Here is a 22,178-nt window from a genome sequence, read left to right on the forward strand (position 1 = left end):
GTACAATAAAGTATTTAAGATACCAATAATAGTGTTGTAAAGTATTCATAAAGATGAAAATTGGGAGCCACGCTTGCATCGCGCTATAAGCGGATTCGCGTTGTAACGTGGTTGAGCTGTACCTACATATTCAGTGACGACATTTAGCAAATTAGTCAAAACCATAAGCTATGCCACACAAGGAAAAAAAACAGAGAGATTTTCTGTTTAAACAAACTGGCTGACTTTCTGCCCGCTGAATGCTGGAGGTACTACTGTTCATAGTGGCACTGCTGCCACTTCAGGCACTTGTTGGGGTTATACATCGCGACAGCAGCTGTACATTTACATACAGACATGCCGTAAAACCGTGAAAAAGGCCTTTCCAGGAAAAAGGGAGACGTTCTCAAAATGAAACCATAAATCGTATTTTGTAGATTAGAAACGCCAACAATTTAAAGGTTTTGTATCAATACAATGAAAAAGTATTAAGAAAAAAAAAAAATCTAACCTTTACTCTTCGGTGTTTTCTTAGGAGTATCAGCACTGACCGTTACTTCAATATTGTCAGGATCACCTCCTTCATCTTCAATTGCCTAAAGAGACAGGGAAGTTTAAACTCTTTTCTCTGTGTATTAAAGTTTAAACAAATACTGTAAAGATATATATCAGCCTGAAAGAGATCATTTCAAGTAAAGAGGCCATGACGAAAGACTGCTATGTAGAGTCTCAATGACTTGAGAAGGGACGAGTTGTTGCTCACCACCTAATAAGGCCAAATTAGATCAATTAGGCTTCATTAACTCCTACACAACAGCATCGAATTTTATTAAAAAGACATTTCAAAACACAGGCACATTATTAGTACGGTAGTACGGACCCAGTTTTAGGTCAACAACTCTGCAAGCCACCACTGTTTTGCTGAGGACGTAATTTGATAGACTGGTTCGCTAAAACCGACACATACAAGACTGAAAACTCAAATTTGGTTAATCATTGAAGGAGAGTATACCGTTGGTTGGGGGGGGGGGTGGAGGTGGGGAATGTGTAAATGGCAGAAATGTACTGACTGGTGTTACCTATCGTCATAATCCTAGGACGGGTCAAAAAATAAAATCGTCACGGGAGACCAGGTACTTTTAATACCGTTTATATTTGTTATGGGATCATACATTAGGCAAAACAGAGTAGTAGAAACAAAAAGGTAGTTTATTTCGGTAGCCCCGCGTACAACAAGAAGAAATACACAATAGACAGAAAAGCACACTTACTGAGGGTCTGGGGAAAAAATATAAGCTTTCCTAGGTGCAGAGCGCCCACTTGGGTGAGCTTACCCTGACCGGGATATACACCCTTTTACCTGGTCCTCTTTTCGCCTTGAAATCACAGCCGCGACTGGTACATTCAATTCTCAGAACTTGGTCCTCGCGTCCGACAGCGTGTCTCCGCGAGGGAGACTTTGAAAAACCCGCCTTAGCTTCATCGGCACAAGTCACTGGATGGTCTGGTTCCCTGCCTCAGCCATCTCCTTACATACACTCCACTAAGCTATCCTTAGCATGGAGGTAGGAGGAGTGACCAGAGCGTGGTACCCGATCCCACTAGCAACAGTGGCTTGTTTCTTGGCTGACGTCAGAGGGGCGTGCCAAGGCGGCCGGATGCCCCATGGGTGGGACATATGAATTGACAAATGGGAAACGCACTAACATTCTGCAACTTCCCCCAGTCAACCCATTGCTACCAACTGGGCATGCTCCACTATGTCTGGCAGACCAGAAGATCCTCCCTGCAGGGGGTCTCTGTTCCCCGCCAAGCCCTGTCCACTTAGCACCCCAACACCTCTCAACATCGTCTCCTCTGAACTACGGACTCTATGCAGACTTGCTGGCACCTTAAGCAGATGCCCTGGCTGACTGCATAGTCTTATAATAAATGTATAAAGCACATAAAACATTTTAATACATGGGTGTCCTTGGGGAGACTCATGACTGTAAGGGATATAGGACCGAGATATCGGGGGGGCAGCCTCTATGTAATTCCATCCGCGTACCGGCAAATCATGCCTGCTCGACGGGTAGAATTAAGGTACTACCGGTAGCAACAGTCCCTGAACTCCAGCAAACAAAATAATTGCATTCTTACCCAAATATACCACCTTGCACAGAAAGTTTCAGGAGTCTGGGGTAAAGGGAACATGGAAAGTGGAAAATCCAGGGTCACTTTAACTTTGCATGTAATGATACCTGCCCCCTGGCTTATAATGCTAGGTATCTGCCAGGGACCCAAGGGCAACAAGAGGACTTAACCTTTATTATATAGCTTGGTTACCCATGCCCGTCACAGACGTGCTAGTAAATTTGTCATCCATTTGAATAAGTTTCAGTATGATTTGCAATATATAAGAAAATCGACATGGATGCGAAAAATGTGCTTTAATCAGCATTGATCAACGATCTAACAATCGCTAACCAGTACATTAAATTGCCAAGGATGGGGCTTAAGAAGCAACCACTATGAAATATCAGATTCCTACATTTATGTCCTTTGACCACACGGAGTAGGAGTGATCAGAAAGGCTTCTCCAACAGGAGGTTACATGGAACGACACACTAGAAACCTGGAGAACTTTGGGTCTCAATCAGGACTTTAACCTGTAATGTTTATGAGATGGCCCCCTTTATGACTATGCCTGCCACATAGCTGATAATGCTTGATTGTATTTAAGATGGATTATAAAAAAAAAAAAAAAACACGAAGGTGAAGCTATGGGGTTCAAAGAAAGATTGTGTTAAGCTATAGATGACGTGAGCCCCATGTGCAATTTGCCCTCAGTACAGAAATGGAAAAATCCCACCTTGTCATCCAACTTTTCTGTGCTGCTGCCTGGCACTGCCAGTGCTGACTGACCTGTTACTGCTGAGACCAGAAACAGCTCGCTCACTCATGCTTTAACACAAGCGCAATGCATGACTGGGAGTGTTGATCCTGGCAGCGGAGACTGAGGTTAGTCAGCACAGCGTCGGGTATGCCTGGTGCAAGGGAGTGAGGCACAGCACTTCGGTAATAAGTCCCTCAAGTAACCATGTGGGAGGGGGAAACGAGGCAGTGTGTTTTACTATGTGCTCGTGTCAGAGCTGCCAAGCAGGGGTAGCTTCAAATGCTGGCTCCCAAATATTTTATCATTTTTGCCCACCCCAGCAAGCATAATGGAATAATGACCCGGAACCAGTCCACTTCTACTTTATATTAGTTTAATGCAGTTTATGTTACCTCCTACAAGGAGTACTTTTAGTGGTTGCTATACTATGGGTTGCAATGAAAATACAACTACCAATTGGATAAACGCATAATGACAATACATACATCTTTCTAAAGGTATTCCAAGTTCATTCAAAACTAGATAAAGCGCAATGGCTATTAGCGTAGATGCAGGTTCCTGGCGTGAATGTTAACAGTTACACTAAAATAAGTACTTTCAATTGTCATGTATAGTGAGCTATTTGAACACAAAGATTTTGCAGACGCGAAACAATATTAATTCCATTCCGTACAAAAGACAAAATGCTACTTCCCTTCTCCCTAGAGTGTGATATTTGATAGAACGTTGCTCAACATCTCATGGACGGTTTTTACCGATTTAAGACTAGTATCGTTTTCACAATCATTAAATTAATATCAAATGAGATTAGTAGACAGTAGATTCAGTGAATTTTAAGGGTCATGTTTGGCCCAACACTGCTGTAGTGCATGATAAACATGCAACATTTTAAATCTCAATTGAACTTAAATAATCATTGTATCTTTTGCAGTGCTGTACATATTTTTTTTTTAACTTGTCGTTTTTATTGTTTTCTTTTTTGTATAACTCACAGCATTAATACATTTCAGAACCATTACTGCGTCATGCGATATCAATATCTCACATGCATCTCAACTGTACAACAACAATAATCAGTACTTAAGGTGTAATAAAAATAATAAGTAACAGAAAAACGGGGAAGGGAGGGGAGGAAAAGGGGGGGGGGGGGGGGGAGTTGGGTGTCCACGACACCGCTCAGCGCCTTCCGAACAGTGTTTTATCTCCGGACTCTTGGGGGGTGAACTTAGCACGGTGTCTGATGTGTTTACGGATGTCATCTAGTATTACCTAAAAGCCCGCTTTTACTACTGCATCACAGGAGAACGCATCTTTAATTATCAAAGCAATATTGAGGCTCTCTCTGTCCCTGGGATATCTGTCTGAGCCAGCCAAGGCGTCCAGACTTTTAGGAAATTTTCGCCAGTGTCATTAACTAAACTCGTTAATTTTTCCATCTGGCATACGTACCAAATTCTGTTCCGGATTTTGGGGATTGATGGGATTTCATTTTGTTTCCATAATGCTGCGAGCTCGCACCTCACAGCTGTTACGAAATGAGCAATTAGCTAGAGTTCGATTTTTGCTATACCCGGCCGAGCTCTACCCAATAAGAAGAGCCCCGGGTCAAATGGAATTTTGAGGTCCAAGATCCTCTCTATCCAATCTTTGATTGTACGCCATAGCGCAGCTAGCCGAGGGCAAGACCACAGATTATGTAACAAATCAGCGGTGTCTCCACATTGTTGTGGGCAGAATGGGGAGTGTCCTTTAGCAAATTTTGATAGTTTGAGTGGGGTAAGATACCACCTCATCAGGACCTGATATGCGTTCTCCTTTAATGTTGTACAAATCGAGCTCTTAGCAGCTGCCGTTGCTATTTGGGTCCATTCATCCAACTCCAAAGTCTCGCCTAGATCCTCCTCCCATTTTAACATATAACCTAATTTGAGAGAGACCTTGGTGTCAGAACCGACTACTTCTCTATACAACTGCGATGTGAGTCCCTTAGTAGTTGTCTCTCTAAGACAGAGCTTCTCAAATGTCGTCATTGGGGGATGTGGGTTAGATTTATTATAGAAAGCTCTGATCTGGAGGTACCTAAAAAATTCTGAGTGAGGGGAATTTTTATCTGACCTAATTTGTTCAAATGTTATAATTTTGTCTCTTCCCTCCAGATCCTTTAGTCGTGATATATTGCTGCGGTTCCACAGTAAAAAAATTGTACTATACATACCTGGAGCAAAGTTCGGATTCCCCCATAGAGGTTTCAGTGTATTTTTGGTTTTAAGGCCACATTTAAATTTATCTGCATCCCAGATTGCTAATGAATTGGTCATCGAGGATAGCGGCAGGTGTTTAGCTTTTTTTCGTGCTACTTTTGGGGTCCATAATAGGTGGCTTAGTTCCATCGGGGAACAAACCGTACTCTCCAATGCCACCCATCTTTTCAAATCAGGGTTCGTCTGCCATTGGGAAATTTGGCATAATTGGGCCGCTCTGTAATATGATACCAAGCAAGGTACTGCCAAGCCACCTTCTGTTGGTTGTTTCAGCATTGTCCGCTTATTAATTCTTGCTTTTTTGCCCCCCCCCCCCCCAGATAAATTTGGAGAATGTTACTTGTAACTCACTTATTTCTTTCAGATTCAAAGACACTGGAAGTGTTTGAAACAGATACAGTATGCGTGGGAGTAGATTCATCTTTATGCTGTATATTTTACCAATCCATGAGCACATAATATTTTTTAAACATGGAGTAGAATGTTGATGCCTGTGCTACGTCAGGTTAGAATTGGGCAATATACTAGTATTGTAATGCAGTTTTAAGAAAGAAAAAATAGACGGCAAGTGGACCGAGGGACCCCCCGGGGGCCGAAACCTCTACTCCTTTCTCTCCCCCCCCCCCCATCTGCAATGCTATGGATATTGGGGTGCAATTTTCCACAGCATTATTCAGCAGTGAAAGATCACATCTTGGGATTCTAGTGGCAACACTGGTACACACCACAAAGACCACTGGGGAAAATATTTTATGTTTTTAAAAACAAAAACAAATCAAGATGGGAGCCCAGGCAATGAGGCCTTAAAAGTCTGTTGCCCCAGTGGCACCAGCTATTGTTTCAACAGTAATTGGTTATTTACCATTGTTTATTACCATGGTATTAATATCTGCCGACTGCTGGGGTACAGGTGCCCTTGTTTGAAGCCTCTACCTCTCACTTCTGCCTGCTGCAGCACCACCAGAAAGTCAATTAGTTATGGGGCATGGGGAGGTATCTGGAAGCTGAATTAAAGACCTTTCAACAGCTTTAAGCTTGCTCCTGGTCACCTTTAGCCACTTTACCTCGCCCCTCTTGATTCCTTCCTTGCTTATCTTAACTCCTTCCTCTCCCTTACTTTTTACCTTTCTTCTCTTAAATCTTCTCCTTTGCTAAATGCTTCTTTACCTTGCATCTCGTCAACCACATTCTCTTTACATGTTCATCAGTTCCATCTTTATAACCCATTCAATGTCCAAGGAGCAGAAGTGAAAAGGTGAATCCTTCGAGTGCACTACTACCCTTATAACCTTCCTCCCTTTTATGCCTTTTAAATCTTCCCAAAACTTCCCCACCTTTAAAGGCTTAAAGGACCAGCTCCTCCTGTTTTTTTCCTTTAACACTGTTGGGAAGCAGGGGTCATCGGAGCTCAACTGCATGGTTTTCAACTGCAAGGATTCTCTGGTTCCAGAAATACCCAACAGAGAAAGCAATGCCAGTAGCATACCCGAATAGGGCTAAAAAAATGGCGGTTTAAATCTCCTGCGTTTTGCCATCCTCCATCACGGCTTCCGATTGGTCCCGGGAGCGGAAATTAATAGGGTTCAGCTACGGAGACCCCCTGCTTCATTCATTCATACATACATCTTGGATTCCTTCTTTGATTTCTATAGCAGATTTTAGCCCACTTCCAAAACACAGTGCAAGATTTTTGCAACACTTTCCTGTTTTAATAATTTGTTGCCAATATTTCTAGCAGTTTGAGCTGAAAACAGTAACAATAGATAATGGCACCTTAGTAATACCAGGATAAATTGTAGCTGCTGAGTTACATGGACTGAAGGATTGATTGAAACTAAAAGGCGGCCATTATGTTGGGCACACAATCAGAATTTTTACAGATTTATAACAGGAGCACCAAACGATTGCCAGCCATGGTAAGAATGTTGCATTATACATTGTCCCATGCGTTACCTCTATAAAAATTACAAAAAAGGGGGAAATGAAGTATTGCTGCTTTAAGATTTTACATTCTGGAATTATCTGCATTTTTACAAAAATATTTTGTTATAAATTAATTTTATTGCGGTCTTTAGATTTTGTACCATTATCGTGTTAACTGTTCGGTTATCGCCCATATCTACTCGAGGAAACCATCCAGTCTACAATCCTGCCTTTGACAGAACTAATCTCAGGAAGGAACAAACAAATTAGGGGCTATGCCACAAAGCAGCAGTTTGTTATCCATGGTTTCATTAAATAGTGTAACGGGAAAATTGCTAAATGCCCCAGTTTAGCTGGGGCATTCCACTGATCTTGTCACTAGAAGAAAACTAAGTTATCACTGCACATATGGATTTCAGTCCATGGTTGTGCTTTAACCTTTAGAGTGGCCCTAGATGTATTTACTTAGTCATCTTCAAAAGGTTGTTTTTGTCCTGCTTTGATCTGCCTAGTAATGAAATGGAGGACTCCTATTCCACGTCCTAGAAAATGGCTACTGCACTGGGGGGGGGGGGGGCGGTGGTTCTAGGGCACAACGACCCCCCTGGCATTCAAAGGGTTAAAGAAAATGAAGTCATTGTATATTGCGATTCCTTGTAGGTGACTAGCTTTATTAAATTATAGTTTGGGTTTCCGGCATTACGTTTTAAACGAGAGAGAAAGAAATACCTGACCAATCTGGCACTTCCGGTTCAAATAGCAAATAAATGTACTTTCCAATAGTAACAGCTCAGCCATACATAGGAGACAAAAGCAACAAGGGAAGTATGAAAACTTTACAAGTAAAAAAAAAAAAAACTAAAAAAGGGCGAGAACATAAAAATAGGTCACGTAAATATGCACGTTTATTTTTCCCATGTTTCACAGATTTAAATAAAATTTTAACACTACTCTTACACAAAATAAAAAAAAAACGTAACCCCCAATTATAGTGCACAAAGCCACAAGTATATTGTTGTGTACACATACACACGTAAATTAACATATTCTGCGCTAGAGACTAGAAATGCATTACTAAGAATTCTGCGCTGGTAAATGCCAAAAACACACAATATTAATGATCAATTCAGAAGTGATAATAGCCGCGATTGTGAATATATAGATATAGATATTTTAATACACACACGCGGTTTTTAAAGCTGTTGCTCTAGGAAAAATCCTATTCCTCTACAATGTCACATCCTACAGGGAATCTGCATTTTTTAACTACAAAGAAACGCACAGCAGATTCAGCTCAGCTATGGCTGTAGTCTACCAAGCCATAAACAGGCCCCACAGAGGCCTCCGCATGAGCCCGTCCCCCGGGCCTTCTCCCGCAGGGCCGCCTCACCCATACAGCCCAATGCCTACCTGCTTCAGCCTGGACATGAGGACGTTTTTCACTCCGGTCACGTCCAGGTTCCGCTGCTTCAGCTCGGACCTCAGGTCTATGACCCGCAGCTCCGCCAGCTTCTTCATCTCTGTCAGGCTGCCCGTGGAAGCCATGTTCAGGCGGCGGTGTCTGGGCGCAAGGATCCGGACCGAACGCTGCGTCACGTGGCACGAAGCGAGTCCCGCCGCAGGACCCGGATGCCCGCGTTTCGCGTCACCAAGTCCCGCCCACTGACCAAATTGTATTGAGGAGTGATGCGTTATCCCGGGCTCTCAGGAGGGGGCAGATGTTTTAGCCGGGCTCTCATGCGTTTTCCCGGGCGCTCATGTGGAGGGGAGGGTTATCCCTCAAATACTTAAACAGTAAGCAAATCATTGTCGTAGAATTGTGAAAGCACATAGCTGGCATAAAGCATAAACATTTTGTATAGCAGGAAAGGGTTGAATCCATATTAGATGCATCATTACATGTACTGTAGGATTGAGTTAAAAAAAAACAAAAAAAACTATGGGCACCACCAAAGCCATCCCAAATGATGAATATTGGACACAGATTCAATGGAATGTTTCAACCAAAAAATTCCCAGTCAGAATTTTGTACATGTTTTATTATTAAACTGATTATAAATGTGTTCACTATAGGAGACATTAATATATACTAAATCACATTTGAAATCAAGTATTGCTGACTCCAAGGTAAAATTGTTAAAGAATGCTGTTTTTCCTAATATAAGCCATTAACATTTATGAGGGGAAAAGTTATACAGCCTCGTTTTATCTTCATTATTATAAATAAGGATCGGCAGCAGTATTTGAACTGTTAGGCCTCGGCTACGCTTACGCGCTGAGCCGTGCTGAGGCGCGCTTGCACTTACCTGTGAGCCCCTACAGTCGCAATGAGAGCGGCTTTAGTATGGGCTTGCCTACACTTCCACAAGCCCGCGGAAGCGTAGGATCTTAGGTAATTTTTAAAATCACGCGCTTGCCGGAGCGCAGGCCAGCTCCGTGACATCGTCCCTGGCCCGCCCCCTGATGGTGCGCTGTCTAAGGCCAGGGAAAGCACCCTTTCCCCGAGCCTCAGCACACCCCCCAGAATCCTGGACGAGGCCTTAACCAACACAACTATAAAGCAGCTCTTTGGTAAATCACTTGACCAATAAAACGAAAAAGAGACCACTTATTGTTGAGCATTAACTATTGTGTCAGCTACAAACACAGTAGAGATGGAGTACGAAAATAGAAGTGGAAAACAAATTAACTGATCAACAATGATTATGACTTGGTGTTTTTGTGGTTCTAGCTCTGGGGACTGCCGGTTACCGATATACTTACAGATGAAGTTACAGGTTTTAAGTCTCCATCCAAGATAAACAAAACGGCCACCAAATCTTGTGGATACTGCAGGCCAATAGGAAGCCTAAACATGTTGCTATTAAGGCCTAGTCCTCACTGCTCACGCTACGGCGTGCGCGGACAAGATAAGGCCCTCTATGTGGCCGGCCCCAATCGCTGCCTGTGCGTGCCTGCAGAAAGCGCGATGCCAACCACGTTTCACAAAAGACAAGATTTTGGGTGCGGCGGCTACGTCACTGCGGCGGTTCAGCCAATGAGGGCTAATCAGCTGTATGACGTCATGCCTAACCTCTCCGCCCCTCCCCCCGCCGTGATCTCATGCTTTTTTCTGGACGTGCGTCCTAGACCACAGATCGCGGCTGAAACTGGTGCACACGGCGCCAGGCACTCTGCCGCACGTGTGCACGTAGTGACCGGGCCTTGGCCTAAGGCTTCCTATTACAAAGCCATTCACAAATCTTGGGAGTAAAACTGGTATCTTCACTGATAAATCGAGCACTGGAGGTCCCTAGAGCTGAAAATAGTGCAGTTCAGCGCCGGAGGAGCTGCACCCCATCCTGTAAAAAGGGGGTTAAATTAGCCTGGATTGCCAATTTAGGCCTTGATTACACCGGCGGCCGGGCGCGTGCACCGCCCAAAACCCGCACAGCAGGCAGGTGGCAACAGGGAGGCGTGGACATGACATGAGCGTTTCACCCTTATTGGCTGAACTGCTCGTGAAGCGGCCGTCACTAGGGGAAATCAATTTCCCAGATCGCCTCTAAAATTGCACGCTTGTCCACGCGCACTTAGTGCAAAACATGTATTTCGTCTTGGCGGCACGCACCCGGCCACTTTAGGCTTTTAAAGCCGTGCTTATACCCAATCATTGAGTCTCTTGCTTTTTCGCAAAATGGACTATGGTCTTGACTCCATAAGCACTTCCATTCCAACTCTGACAAGCTGCCTTCAGGTTTACATCAAAATGGGCTTTGCGTTCCTTCAATGGACATGGAGCAATGGAGTCACATTGTTCCAAGAATAGCCAATGTGAAAAATGCTCATTTCATTTCACCTCATGACTCACATTTTTAATACAATGTTGAGGTTTTACAAAATCTAATCCCCATTCAAAATAATTCAGGGCAGCATGAAACCAATTTTCCTACCAAAAATGCAATACTCAACGTGCTCCTATGAGAAAAGATACCCTTTTTAAAGATCATGCACTATGACCAGTTATTTTTGCCACATAGTTGTTCGTCCTATTTGTCCATGTGAAGCATTTTAGTTACTTATAAAGCCCAACAAATAAATGCATGTGAGAACTTTTAAATTACCTTGTGTGGCACAGTATAGGGGTAAATTGCTCTGCTTTCCAAATGTTTAACAATGTTACAGCTGGAAGTTGTGATTGCAAATTCGTTAGTATTTTGCTTCAAAAATATGCAATAAACATGAATTTATGCATTTCAACACAACCCAAATAATGAGGATGGCCATAAATGATCTCAAAGGGAAATATGAAGCACGCTTTTGCTATATTTAATGAGCAGTTGCATTAGAGTCCATCCCTCCTAGGACCAAAGTTCACAAACGGCAGTGATATGAAGTGATATGATGAATTGGTTAATTCTCTGGCAATTACTGCCTGACGTCTAGAATGTTTTGGCGTGGCTGTTTGGTCACAACCAAAACGTCGCCGGCTGACCAGTCGCCGCAATGTCAGCTCCTGCATCCAACCGCCACGCGTCTGACCCTACAAGCCAGGTCTGTATATCCCAATCGCCCGCTCCGACAAATGCCTGTTTAAATGTCCCACTCGAGACCGCTACACTGCCTAGACAGGACTCTCAGACGCGCCATCATTAACTGTCCCGCAGGGAACATTTAAACATGCAATTGGCAGGGCTGGCAGTCAGGACATGCAGCGGGCAATCAGGCGCAGGAGCGGATTTCTTAGCCAAGTGTCCTGGTGGCGTTTGTGACTCCCGTCCCATTCCGCTGCCCGTTAACCAAATCTGACACCTATACGTTTTTTTTCTAAATCATGTTTTAATGTTGTTAGACTTGGGAATGGTTTAATTCCCTCTGGCTGCTCTTATATCAGTTTGTTCAGCAAGTGTTTGCACAGTCAGAGTCCCCTCTCTGATCTTTATTGGCTTTCTATGGACAGGGTGGCATGGGCTAAAAATAATAAAAACATGACAAAAACCTCTTTCCCATTAAGAAATTAAACGTGTAATTTAAGCAGCAATCCCCTCCTTATGGAGTTAAACTCCATTTAATTCTCTTGCCCCTGAGAATGTCCCACTCATTTAAATAAAATAATGATTTTGTGTTTTCCTGATCACTAGTGTCCAAGCTTACCATGGTAACCTTCAGACTCCATTGTAACTCCTCATGGGGAAGAAGTTAGGGGTTTAACCTGTTTGCAATAGGGGCTTTTAAATGTAATGCCTTACAAGTATGCGGGATTGCACCTTTAAAAATTTTTTTTTTTAAAAAGTATGATTTATTTAATTCAGTTTCTAACATCAGAATTATCTCTTGGGACACAAAAGTTAGAAAAACAAACAAACAACTGCATTCAATAAGCAATGAAAACACATTGTATTAAAAACATCAAAAAGTAAATGGAAAACATTTTGGAATTTGAACTATGCTTTCAGCCTTCCACTCGGGGCAGAAAATATTCTTGATGCTTTAATACAATGTATCTTTCATGGAATGTGTGCAGTACAGGCATACCCCGCATTAACGTACACAATGGGACCGGAGCATGTATGTAAAGTGAAAATGTACTTAAAGTGAAGCACTACCCTTTTCCCACATATCGATGCGTGTAATGTACTGCAATCATCATATACGTGCATAACTGATGTAAATAACGCATTTGTAACAGGCTCTATAGTCTCCCCACTTGCGCACAGCTTCGGTATAGGTAGGGAGCCGGTATTGCTGTTCAGGACGTGCTGACAGGCGCATGCGTGAGCTGCCGTTTTCCTATTGAGCGATATGTACTTACTCGCGAGTGTACTTAAAGTGAGTGTCCTTAAACCGGGGTATGCCTGTAGTTTGTTATGCCTTTGATATCATTGTTTTCACTTGTGAAAGGGATATGTGCTAGCACCAACCTATGCTTATGCCAGGCCTGCACAACTCCAGTCCTCGAGGGACGCATATGAGCGAGTCATACTGAGCCACTAATTGAGCCAGCTGTGCTGAAGTAGGGATATCCTGAAAACCTGGCCTGTTTGCTGCCCTCGAGGACTGGAGTTGTGCAGGCCTGGCTTATGCCATTACTGACCAAAAATGACCGAGTTCTTCTACTATTACACAAAGGAGATTAAGACCATAAAGAGACACTCAAGCACAGAATTCACTTTGTTGCCCACCACCCTCTAAAACATAGCATTTAATATTATAAGTTAAAACATATCACTATTGTATTAATTTAAACAGTAATTAAAAAGTAATAAGTGACTCACCTCAGTATTGTACCAAGCAATACACACCATCCCAGGGGACCCAAGGAAAGACAAACATATGCTATCACGGGAAAAGAGACCTTGGCATCCACATAAATATGGAAGCCTGGCAAGACATCTGAGAGGCAGCATGTTAAAATGCTAGATGCGTGGTAATACAAGAAACCATATATAAGATTGTATATCGTTGGTATTACACTCCTGTGTGTTAAATTACCCTCAATCTACCCAACTGTTTGGAATGGGGCAACCCAGGCTCTATCCTACACATTTGGTGGAAAAGTCACAAGATCAAACCCCTATGGGATAACCCCTCAGATTGACAAGAGGACACGTTCGGCCTTCGTATTCCCAGACCCCTTTCTTGTGATTTTGGGGGCACCAATTCCCAATTTAAACAATCTTGAGTCTAGATGTCAAATGGATGTAGCATTGGGCACCCCTGTTTTTTGTTGTATACATTTGCCACGCCCAGTAGCACTCTTTTTGACAAATATATATTCATGATGTTGTGGGTGTAGGAGTTTGAGCTAGCTGGGATGTGTGTTAGTCTAGCTTAATCACCCATATTTTTAACGCTGCAAGGTGCTCCATAACCCACCCCTGGAAACTAAAAACCCCACCTTTCCAGTGGGCCTGCAAGAAGATACCAGCTAACGCCATCTTAAGAGACCATCAGCTTCTCTCCATGATTCTACCAACAGACTTAGACACGTAGTTCACACTTTTCAATAAACAAAAGGTTTTAAGTTGTGTATAGATCTGCTGAAGCCTCAACACAGAACCCGCAACGTTGAAAAGCCCCAAATATCTCCTTTATAATGTATACATTTCATAAAACCATTATATATTCAGACCTCATGATCCGCCCCTCCCTACCCCCCCCAATAATATCATTTACAACTTATTTGTTCTGTAAACCATTTCGTAATATATTGCTTTTGTTGTGAAACGGGTATGAAAATGTTAAATAGTAAAAATAAAAAAACGCATTAAGGTAAGGGTATAATGGCAGTGAAACAACCACAGTGGACAGGGAGTAGCACACGGTAATCAGTAATCTTGCTTAATAGTGAACTACAAAGGAATAATGCATTCATTGTTTAAAGTGATTAGAACCACATATAAAAAGGTCTAGAGAGCTGAATATGGCGCTACCAAACAAGTGGTAGATAGAGTAAAGTGACCCACACCGAGTGCACCACTTATTTATAAAAATGTTTTACCAGGAAGTAATACATTGAGAGTTAACTCTCGTTTTCAAGTATGTCCTGGGCATAGTTAATATGACTTGGGGTATAGAATAGGCCACGGCTTCAACCGAGTATGTAAACAGAGTATCACCCCTACTATTGAGCTCAAATGCCCAAAGAGACATGAACTCTGTGTGTGTGGTCAATATTTACTCAAATGTAACTGCTGTAGAATGGCCACAGGTTGCAACAATCCAGTACTAGACCATTAAACTGTGTGCCAGCTGTACAATGTAACGGCCATACCTTTAAATGGTAGTCACCTTGTATACGTAGAGTAGTAAAAGCTCGGCCAAATGCAATGCACAGAGTTTAAGTATATATTAACTCTATCTACTGATGAGTGAATGTGCATAAGGCAGTGTTTCCCAACTCCAGTCCTCAGGGAACCCCAACAGGTCAGGTATTAAGGATATCCCTGCTCCAGCACAGGTGGCTCAGTCAAAATGACTGAGCCGCTGATTGACCCACCTGTGCTGGAGCAGGGATATCCTTAAGACCTGACCTGTTGGGGGTTCCCTGAGGACTGGAGTTGGGAAACACTGGTATAAGGGGTGGGTGCGTGGTTAGATAGCAGTCAGACTTTAAAAAAAATGCCCCCACGTGAATCACAGCGGAATGCTCAAATGTATCCATGTTGGTGTGTCTTTATTTATAAGGTGTCATTAATGTACATAGCGCTTCATAGTAGTAACACACGACAATTATAAATAACACATCCTGGGAATAAGTGCATCAGACATAAAAGTAACATTGTGGAAGAGGAGCACCTGCTCCGAAGAACTTACAATCTAATTGGTAGGGAGAACAGACACAGACAGTAGGAGGGCGTTCTGGTAAGCCAAGCTTTATGCCAAAGATCGCTCAACAAGGGAGACGGCTCTAGCTTCACGCGCTAAGCCCTGAGCATGAAATGCTATTTAATACAATAAAAAGACATTTGTTAAAAATCATGATTGCCTCCATTTTTAGCTTCTGACGTTACCATGGTAACCTTTATACTGCACTGGGTTTTTGAGAGAGCACCATTTTAGCTTAGCTTAAACCTTACGATGTAACATGAGGGTGTCTGCTTAGGTTCTGGGCTCCTGTAGCACTACAAGGCCCCCGCATGAGCCCGTCCCCCGGGCCTTCTCCCGTAGGTCCGCCTCACCCATACAGCCCGAGGCCTACCTGCTTCAGCCTGGACATGAGGACGTTTTTCACGCCGGTCACGTCCAGGTTCCGCTGCTTCAGCTCAGACTTCAGGTCTATGACCCGCAGCTCCGCCAGCTTCTTCATCTCCGTCAGGCTGCCGGTGGAAGCCATGTTTAGGCGGCGGTGATGGGCGCAAGGATCCGGACCGAACGCTGCGTCACGTGGCACGAAGCGAGTCCCGCCGCAGGACCCGGATGGAAGAGACCAACGGCTACTAAATTTACCACGTGACGTCAAATCACCCCGCCCACTGACCGCCTCTAAGCTGCAATCACACTACAGGGAGTCACGTGATAGGCAATGTGCACACACAATGTTGTACATCATATATCTTTATTATTCATTTTTAAATTCATTGTTTAATGTATATATAAACAATATTATATATATATATATATATATATATATATATATATATATATATATATATATATATATATATAATTTACTATATGTCTCTCTGTCTCCAGAGAGAATGTTATTTCTATTATTGATACATATATTTTATATTATTTTTTTATTTATTGTTTAATGATATATATAGGTTCCTGCTTTTGATTTGTCTCAAGTATAATTCAATGATACTATCCACAAGCCCTCTCTTTTGTAGGAATCTTTGGTGTTGGAAATCTTAATATGATTTATAACAAAACAGTCTTTTGTTCATTTTAAGATATATATACACACACACACACACACACACACACAAACACAAACACAGACAGCATCATATACATACACACACACACACAACACTGCATCATATACCCACACACAGACAGCATCATATACAAACACACACACACACACCATCATATATATACATACACACAGCATCATATACATATACCCGCACACACACAGGCACACAGCATCATATACATACATACATACATACATACATACATACATACATACATACATACATACATACATACATGGGGGGAAAAAGAACCTCCAAAATAAGAACTCCAGGTATACCAAAAAATACAAAAAGTTTATTAAGACAGACAATTGTTTTCTTCCTAGACCTGGCCGGTCTAGACTTCTGCAGGGAAGACATTTTTTTCCCCCTGCGGAGTCTTTATTCTAAGACCTCGTCCAGGGTGCAACCGAGCGCACGGGCCCTTGAGCACCGTGACATCAGGCACTCAGGTTGCCAGGGTGATTCCTGGCCAGCGAGGTTGCGCACGTGGGGGGTGGGGGCGGCCATGACGTCACGGAGCTGGTTCGCCCCCATCGGGCAAACCGCTCACGTGACGCGCCAGCGAGCGGCAGAATTTAAAAAAAATCACCAATGTAGCATCCTTGATCACATTTTTTACATGTAATATATATGATTGAATGTAACAAGTGTGACCAAGGATGCTAAATCAAATCAAAATCCTCAATGCAATGTTTAAACGCACCCAAGAACGGAAAACATTTGAACTCAGAATGATAAGACTCTTTGACACCAAAACAAGAGGACTTAGGCTGTGTCCCCACTGGCCCTGAGCATGCTGTGCGCTCGATGCTTGCCGCTTTTAATTCTTGTACTCGCACGCTCTCCCAAGCTTGCCGATTGAGACCAAAAAAAGTGAGCTTGCAAAATAGACAGGACACCCGGCACTCATGTTTAGAGAGTTGGTGATGTCACCGGTCTCAAGCATGAGCGCAGTCAGCGCCAGCGGGGATGCAGCCTTAATGCGGATATGGGGTTTCTCACACACTATCACAATTGTTTGTAATTATCTTGCCTGCCTCTCTGCCAATGTTCTTATCCACAACTTCCCCCTCCATGCTGTTTCTTGTCACCGTTTTATTACCCTTCCAATGTTTCAGACATCCCTTTCTCACCCCACCTTATCTACATCACTGTTTTTTTTTCTTCTGTTTTCCTAACCTCTGTTTTAGCCATAGATTCCTTGGTAAACCAGTATTGCCGACCTAAGGAAGAGAGGAGAACTATCGAAAGCGTGTCCTATGGCAAATACTTAGTCCAAATAAAAAAAGTATCAACTGGACTAACACGGCTATATTTATGTAGTAGCAGCCCCCCTGGGTAGAGAGAGGTGTGTGTGTGTGTGTGTGTGTGTGTCCAAAAAAACAGACATGTTTCAACCTTGATGGGTATCATCAGTGTGAGGTTGGTTTATACTTTCTTTGAAATATTTCTAGGCTGGGTAGGTTTACCATATACATTTTAAGTTATGGTGGGTGAAAAAGGCGACAGAAAACCTCCACCGTTAGCATATACCCAATAAAGAATATCACTTGTGAGCACATTCACATGTCTTAGACAGGTCTGCAACCCTGCCTTTAAACCATTATCACCAAGCATACAGTGCTCCCACTGCAGCAAGGGATTCTGGGAAATGAAATGCAAATGAGCACACAATGTGTCACCTTCTGCCTAGAATATCCATTCACATGGAGCCCATTTGGTGGGGGGAAGATAGAGAGAGGTGGAGGCAGTGGGGAGAGAGAGAGGTGGAGGTAGAGTGGAGAGAGATGGGGGTGGGGGAGAGGTGGGGGGCGGGGGGAAGAGAGATGGGGGGGAGAGAGGTGGGGGCAGGGAGAGAGATAGGTGTTGGTGGGGAGAGAGAGATAGGTGGGAGTGGGGATAGAGAGATAGGTGGGGTGGGGAGAGAGAGATAGGTGGGGGTGGGAATAGAGAGATAGGTGGGGTGGGGAGAGAGAGAGGTGGGTGGGGTGGGGAGAGAGAGAGGTGGGCGGGGTGGGGAGAGAGAGAAGTGGGCAAGGTGGGGAGAGAGAGAGGTGGGCAAGGTGGGGGGAGAGAGAGAGGTGGGCGGGGTGGGGGGGGAGAGAGGTGGGAGGGGGGAGAGAGAGAGGTGGGAGGGGGGAGAGAGAGAGGTGGGAGGGGGGGAGAGAGAGAGGTGGGAGGGGGGAGAGAGAGAGGTGGGAGGGGGGGAGAGAGAGAGGTGGGAGGGGGGGAGAGAGAGAGGTGGGAGGGGGGGAGAGAGAGAGGTGGGAGGGGGGGAGAGAGAGAGGTGGGAGGGGGGGAGAGAGAGAGGTGGGAGGGGGGGAGAGAGAGAGGTGGGAGGGGGAGAGAGAGAGGTGGGAGGGGGAGAGAGAGAGGTGGGAGGGGGAGAGAGAGGTGGGAGGGGGGAGAGAGAGGTGGGAGGGGGAGAGAGAGAGGTGGGAGGGGGAGAGAGAGAGGTGGGAGGGGGAGAGAGAGGGGTGGGAGGGGGAGAGAGAGAGGTGGGAGGGGGAGAGGTGGGAGGGGGGAGAGAGGGAGGGGGGAGGGGGAGAGGTGGGAGGGGGGAGAGAGAGAGATGGGAGGGGGGGAGAGAGAGAGGTGGGAGGGGGAGAGAGAGAGGTGGGAGGGGGGGAGAGAGAGAGGTGGGAGGGAGAGAGAGAGGTGGGAGGGGGAGAGAGAGGTGGGAGGGGGAGAGAGAGAGATGGGAGGGGAGAGAGAGAGGTGGGAGGGGGAGAGAGAGGTGGGAGGGGGAGAGAGAGAGGTGGGAGGGGGAGAGAGAGTGGTGGGAGGGGGAGAGAGAGAGGTGGGAGGGGGAGAGAGAGAGGTGGGAGGGGGAGAGAGAGAGGTGGGAGGGGGAGAGAGAGAGGTGGGAGGGGGAGAGAGAGAGGTGGGAGGGGGAGAGAGAGGTGGGAGGGGGAGAGAGAGGGGTGGGAGGGGGAGAGAGAGAGGTGGGAGGGGGGAGAGAGAGAGGTGGGAGGGGGGAGGGGGAGAGGTGGGAGGGGGGAGGGGGAGAGGTGGGAGAGAGAGAGATGGGAGGGGGGGAGAGAGAGAGATGGGAGGGGGGGAGAGAGAGAGATGGGAGGGGGGGAGAGAGAGAGGTGGGAGGGGGAGAGAGAGAGAGGTGGGAGGGGGAGAGAGAGAGGTGGGAGGGGAGGAGAGAGAGAGGTGGGAGGGGGGGAGAGAGAGAGGTGGGAGGGGGGGAGAGAGAGAGGTGGGAGGGGGGGAGAGAGAGAGGTGGGAGGGGGGGAGAGAGAGGTGGGAGGGGGGGGAGAGAGAGAGGTGGGAGGGGGGGAGAGAGAGAGGTGGGAGGGGGGAGAGAGAGAGGTGGGAGGGGGAAGAGAGAGAGATGGAGGGGGGAGAGAGAGAGATGGAGGGGGGAGAGAGAGAGATGGAGGGGGGAGAGAGAGAGGTGGGAGGGGGGGAGAGAGAGAGGTGGGAGGGGGGAGAGAGAGAGGTGGGAGGGGGGAGAGAGAGAGGTGGGAGGGGGGAGAGAGAGAGGTGGGAGGGGGGAGAGAGAGAAGTGGGAGGGGGGAGAGAGAGAGGTGGGAGGGGGGGAGAGAGAGAGGTGGGAGGGGGGGAGAGAGAGAGGTGGGAGGGGGGGAGAGAGAGAGGTGGGAGGGGGGGAGAGAGAGAGGTGGGAGGGGGGGAGAGAGAGAGGTGGGAGGGGGGGAGAGAGAGAGGTGGGAGGGGGGGAGAGAGAGAGGTGGGAGGGGGGGAGAGAGAGAGATGGAGGGGGGGGAGAGAGAGATGGGAGGGGGGAGAGAGAGAGATGGGAGGGGGGAGAGAGAGAGGTGGGAGAGAGGGAGAGAGGTGGGTGCGGAAGAGAGAGAGGAGGTGGGGGGGAGAGGGTGAGAGGTTTGGGGAGAGAAAGGTGGCGGTGGGGGGAAGATAGAGAGATGTGGAGAGAGAGATAGGTGGAGGTAGAGCGGAGAGCGGTGGAGAGGTGGGGGGGAGAGAGATGTCAGGCAGGGTGGGAGAGAGAGGTGGGGTGGGGGGGAGAGAGGTGGGGTGGGGGGGAGAGAGGTGAGGGTGGGGGGGAGAGAGGTGAGGGTGGGGGGGAGAGAGGTGAGGGTGGGGCAGATAGAGAGGTGGGGGATGGGGGGAGAGAGGTCAGGCAGGGTCGGAGACAGAGGTGGGGTTAGGGTGGGGTTAGGGTGGGAGAGAGGGGTGGGGTTAGGGTGGAAGAGAGGGGTGGGGTTAGGGTGGAAGAGAGGGGTGGGGTTAGGGTGGAAGAGGGGTGGGGTTAGGGTGGGAGAGAGACGTGGGGGCGTGAGGGAGAGAGAGATGCGGGGGCATGGGGGCGTGGGGGAGAGAGGTGGGGGCTGGAGGGAGCGGCGTGAGCCTGAGGGAGAGGTGTAAGGGAGAGGGGAGAGATGGGAGTTTGAGATAGAGGGGAGTCTCACAAGGCTGCCGACACTGGGGGGAGCAGTGGAAACTCTAGTCCTGGGCCCCAGGAAAGCTGTCTGCGGTAAGTAGAGTGGATAAAAATAGGAAGCAGACTGTAAAAATTAATAGAAATCTTGTCTGCCTTTAATGTGTATGTCATATTTAATAACATTTTCACCCATTTTTTATATCCTAGCGCTGCAGTGCAGTACAAAGAATTCTGCAGGTATTTATCATTGTCAAATAAACCAATTTATCCAAACTCTGATGTAAATATTACCAGCCTTTCATGTATTCACTTGTGATATTAAGCGACGTGCTCTAACATTTTTAATGGCATTTGAAACATTTGGAAAGCGTTACAGCTTGTTTTATTTTATTTATTTATTGTAAATCATCCCATATGTCTTCAGTAACTTTGGCCCAAAGAATTTGTACGTGTTTTTGGACTCGTTTATACAGCTGAACAAAATATAAAGGCCGTCACTATTTCGATTTACTTCTAAGACTTGTTGAAGTTTAACTAAAGGCGCAATACAAGCAATATCCTACATGTGTTTTCTTTTTAAATAAATCAGTTCTGTAGTCTTAGAAAATACCTACTACATTTTTTTTAATTCAACTCTTAATTATATTTTTAATGAGTTTTAATACACTGAGCATCCTTTGATTTCTATAGCAGGGTTTAGCACATGTCCCCAGCAGTGCAAGATATTGGTAACACTTTCCTGTTTGTGATCATTTGTTGCCAACATTTTCAGCCCTATGAGCTGCAAACTGTAACAATAGATAATGTTACCTTAGTAATATAAGAATACATTGTAGCTGCTTTGTTACAGTGACTGAAGGATTGAAACTGAAAGGCAGCTTAGGTAATTATTTTTCAATAGAGGTAATCAAAGGCTGCATATATTAAAATCATTTTTTTTTTTTAAAAAGTGTCTCTTCTATTGCCTCTTTAATCCGTAACTTGTTTTTAAAAAGGTGGAAAGGAAGGGGAACACACATAAGAAGATGAAGTGACTTAGAATGCCTTAGAAAAACCATTGCAACATAATTCTGTAGACGTAGCAGTAATATAAACAGTCAATTGGGAAAAAAAAGAGCAGTGGCAGGGAAAGGATTAAACAGTCACGGAACGCAATTCAGAATAAAAAGTCTCAAAAGTAGACACCCGGGACACATATTTTTTTTAATTTATAATTAATTATAGGCTAAAGCTGGTAAATTCCGGGCATTTTTGAAATCCCTGCTCTATGATTGGTTAAAAACTTGGCAGGGCGCCAAAAATTCCAGCCCATTACTGATTGATTGGATAATGGCCGGAATTTTAACCGAGCCCCT

The 22,178-nt window shown here is 45.3% G+C and overlaps 1 protein-coding gene across 6 annotated transcripts in view; it reads right to left on the reverse strand.

Moving 5' to 3' along the window:
* The window catches only part of SLTM (SAFB like transcription modulator), a 71,740-nt gene that overhangs the window by 41,225 nt on the left and 8,337 nt on the right, over positions 1–22,178 (reverse strand). For 2 of the 6 annotated variants that reach the window (XM_075575803.1, XM_075575799.1), the window contains exons 1-2: positions 15,722–15,942; positions 491–575 (exon numbers count right to left, since the gene is read on the reverse strand). In XM_075575803.1, the coding sequence (XP_075431918.1) occupies positions 491–575; positions 15,722–15,856 (220 nt within the window). In that variant the 5' untranslated portion in view covers positions 15,857–15,942. Of the gene's footprint in view, positions 1–490; positions 576–8,451; positions 8,660–15,721; positions 15,943–22,178 lie in introns of those variants that run through there. The other 4 variants (XM_075575802.1, XM_075575801.1, XM_075575805.1 and 1 more) reach the window with 3 other exon arrangements.

The sequence above is a fragment of the Ascaphus truei genome, chromosome 18 (genome assembly GCF_040206685.1).
Source record: "Ascaphus truei isolate aAscTru1 chromosome 18, aAscTru1.hap1, whole genome shotgun sequence".
Lineage (NCBI taxonomy): Eukaryota > Metazoa > Chordata > Amphibia > Anura > Ascaphidae > Ascaphus > Ascaphus truei.